This window comes from Penaeus japonicus, unplaced genomic scaffold (genome assembly GCF_977035675.1).
Source record: "Penaeus japonicus unplaced genomic scaffold, GWHDUDI00000001_assembly GWHDUDI00000007, whole genome shotgun sequence".
NCBI lineage: Eukaryota > Metazoa > Arthropoda > Malacostraca > Decapoda > Penaeidae > Penaeus > Penaeus japonicus.
In genome coordinates, this window is record NW_028234409.1 from 11,624,558 (window position 1) to 11,627,057 (window position 2,500).

Sequence of the window (2,500 nt, forward strand, 5' to 3'; positions counted from 1 at the left end):
CTTCCAACCAAATATGGATTCAACACGATCTTCTTTAAGGGAAGATGTTGAGAAACCAAAGATTTTTGTCCAGAGTCCCGAGGCATTTGACACGAACAAGGTTTGGTCCCCGTCTGTCACATCAAACAAAAAACAGAAGGAAGCACCACCAAAACCGCCAAGGAATATAAATTTGCAAAATTTCAACTCACCAAAGCACCCAGTGGAAGCCCACACCAAAATGCAAAAAAGAAGCCCAGTCTCTAAACCTATAAGCATCAGTAGACCTAAACCAAGCCCACTCTCTTTCACTCCAAAGGTGTCAAAATTAGATTCAACCAAAACTTTGGTTGTGAAGCAGCCAGGGTCAAGAGTGGTAAATGACCCAGGCATATACAGATCAGGCTCCCTGACAAACATATACAAAACATCAAAGGTGGGAGAGTCACATGTTAGCACTCCAGTACGGACAGCTTCAGGCTTCAGATCCCAGCCAAATTCTCCACTGACAAAAACCTTCACCCCCCTCAAGAAAAACTCGCCTTCAGAAATTTCAGCAAGACTTCACAGTGGAAAGACTGGACTCCCTCCAAGGCCACCAGTAGTCAGGGCCAATATCAAGCCAAATTTACCAAGCCAGATTCATCAAATAAACAAATTCTCCACACCACAGGGGAAGAGTACAAGAACCAAAATGCAAATTTCTTCAGCGAGCAAGATCCAGTCTCCTTCAATGAGAACTCCAAATAATCTTAGGTTCAAGCAAGGGATGAGTATCGTGAGTCCTGTTGCAAAGTACCTCAAGGAAAATCCTCCTCCGCCCTTGGTTGTGAATATCAAGCCAAGGCACAAAATCAGTCCTGTCAAAGTCCAGTCAGAATGTCCAGTTTCACTTCACACTCCACTTACCAGCAGCCAAAATTCGCCCCAGCGCCTGGTTAAAAAGATACACAGGGAGGACGCAGATGTTGTACAAAGGAAAGCAGCTCTTCAAAAGATCCAGGGCGACCTGGATAAATTAGCTTCAAAGATGAGTAATGCACAGGTAAATATTTCACTTTTGTTCAAATACTTAAATTGTTCTGTGTGCATTCCTCCCTTGTAAAATACATATCTTTCAGATTAGGAAGTACTTGCATGCCTTCATATTCATGCTTTATGGTCTTTTTCTTTTGAGTCTTTGGAAGTTTGTAATTTTATAATTGACGGTCTTTACAGTATATTTCTTACTAGTTTTTGAAATTTGCTCTATTTTGTATGATTTGTCATTATTCCTTTGATTTCTGTGTCTAATACTACATCATTTTTCTTTCTCTCCTCTTTGTCTTCTTTTCCTTGTATCACTTTCTCTTTTTGTATTCCTCTTTAATGTCTCTCTTAATTATTGTTCATATTTATAGATTGAATCCAGTGAAGATGGGACTGAGGACCCTACTGATGTGACTAGGAAGCAGGTCCTTCCAAGAGCAATGTACACTTCAGCTCCCATTGTTGTGGTGAGTTGTTGGATGACACACCATGCTTTGTGTACATATTGATTATTTTCATTTCATATATGCTGATTATTTGGGGGGAAGCAAAATAGCTAAAGGACAGGGGTAACAGTTCCAATAGTAGCTTTTTAGTGGTTTTCTTTATTTTGCAAATAGAAACAGTACTTACAAGCCTTGATTCTTGAAACACTTCTGGTGAATTGGGTTACCGTGGGTTTCAAAGTGAAGGAAGTTCAAATGAAGAAAGAAAATATTAAAAACAAAAAGAAATCAAGGAAAGTCCAAAGTTACGTAAAAAATTCCAGACAGTAAGTGGGATAATCAGATCAAGCAGAAAAAAATTCAGAATAAAGAATATTAGTACAGCATTTTTTAAGAGGAGAGATGACCATACTCTTGTACAATGTGTTCTGTCTTTGCCTAGAGAATGTTGTTGTCTAGATTAGCAGTGTGCAACCTTGGGTTACTTTCTTTTGTGGGATATGAACATGAAAAATATGTGTTGATTGTAAATACTGCATGCTGTGATGATAGTTAAAAAAAAATCCACATATACACCTAGTGGCACAAGTCCTGCTGTGCTTCAAATTGTGTGGCAGGAATGGAAGATGTTGATATTATGGGACCAAAAGGTTTCTGAAGTTATGATGCAAATAGATATTATCCATTTAAAGTTTGGATTGGTGAATTGGGTGCAGAGTTAAATTATGCTACACAAGTGGGGAATCTCTAATCTATCCACTGTCAAAATAAGACAATATTGTATATTTTGAAAGGGTACAGTATTTTTCATGTTATTTATTGACTACATTCTCTTCCAGGATTCACTTGAAAATAAAGAAAATGAAAGAAGTCGAAGACGTAGGGATATCCCCACAGACAAGCATCCTGTCCTTGTTATGAAGCACAGAGGTAGGTTCTAGTTTAAAATCTAGTTGATTTTAGATTTTAAAGTGCAGCATATGTTTTTTTGGTTAGTCCACCCCTTAAAAACAAGGAAAATGGGGCTAATGAGATTATGGGTGAAC

The 2,500-nt window shown here is 38.2% G+C and overlaps 1 protein-coding gene across 1 annotated transcript in view; it reads left to right on the forward strand.

Annotated features, from left to right (window-relative positions):
• Positions 1 to 2,500, forward strand: part of LOC122256917 (uncharacterized) — a 7,431-nt gene that overhangs the window by 3,959 nt on the left and 972 nt on the right. The window contains exons 3-5 of the mRNA XM_043021896.2: positions 1 to 1,024; positions 1,380 to 1,475; positions 2,294 to 2,384. The exon at positions 1 to 1,024 is cut by the window's left edge and continues 1,641 nt beyond it. Of these exons, the coding sequence (XP_042877830.2) occupies positions 1 to 1,024; positions 1,380 to 1,475; positions 2,294 to 2,384 (1,211 nt within the window). The remainder of the gene's footprint in view (positions 1,025 to 1,379; positions 1,476 to 2,293; positions 2,385 to 2,500) is intronic.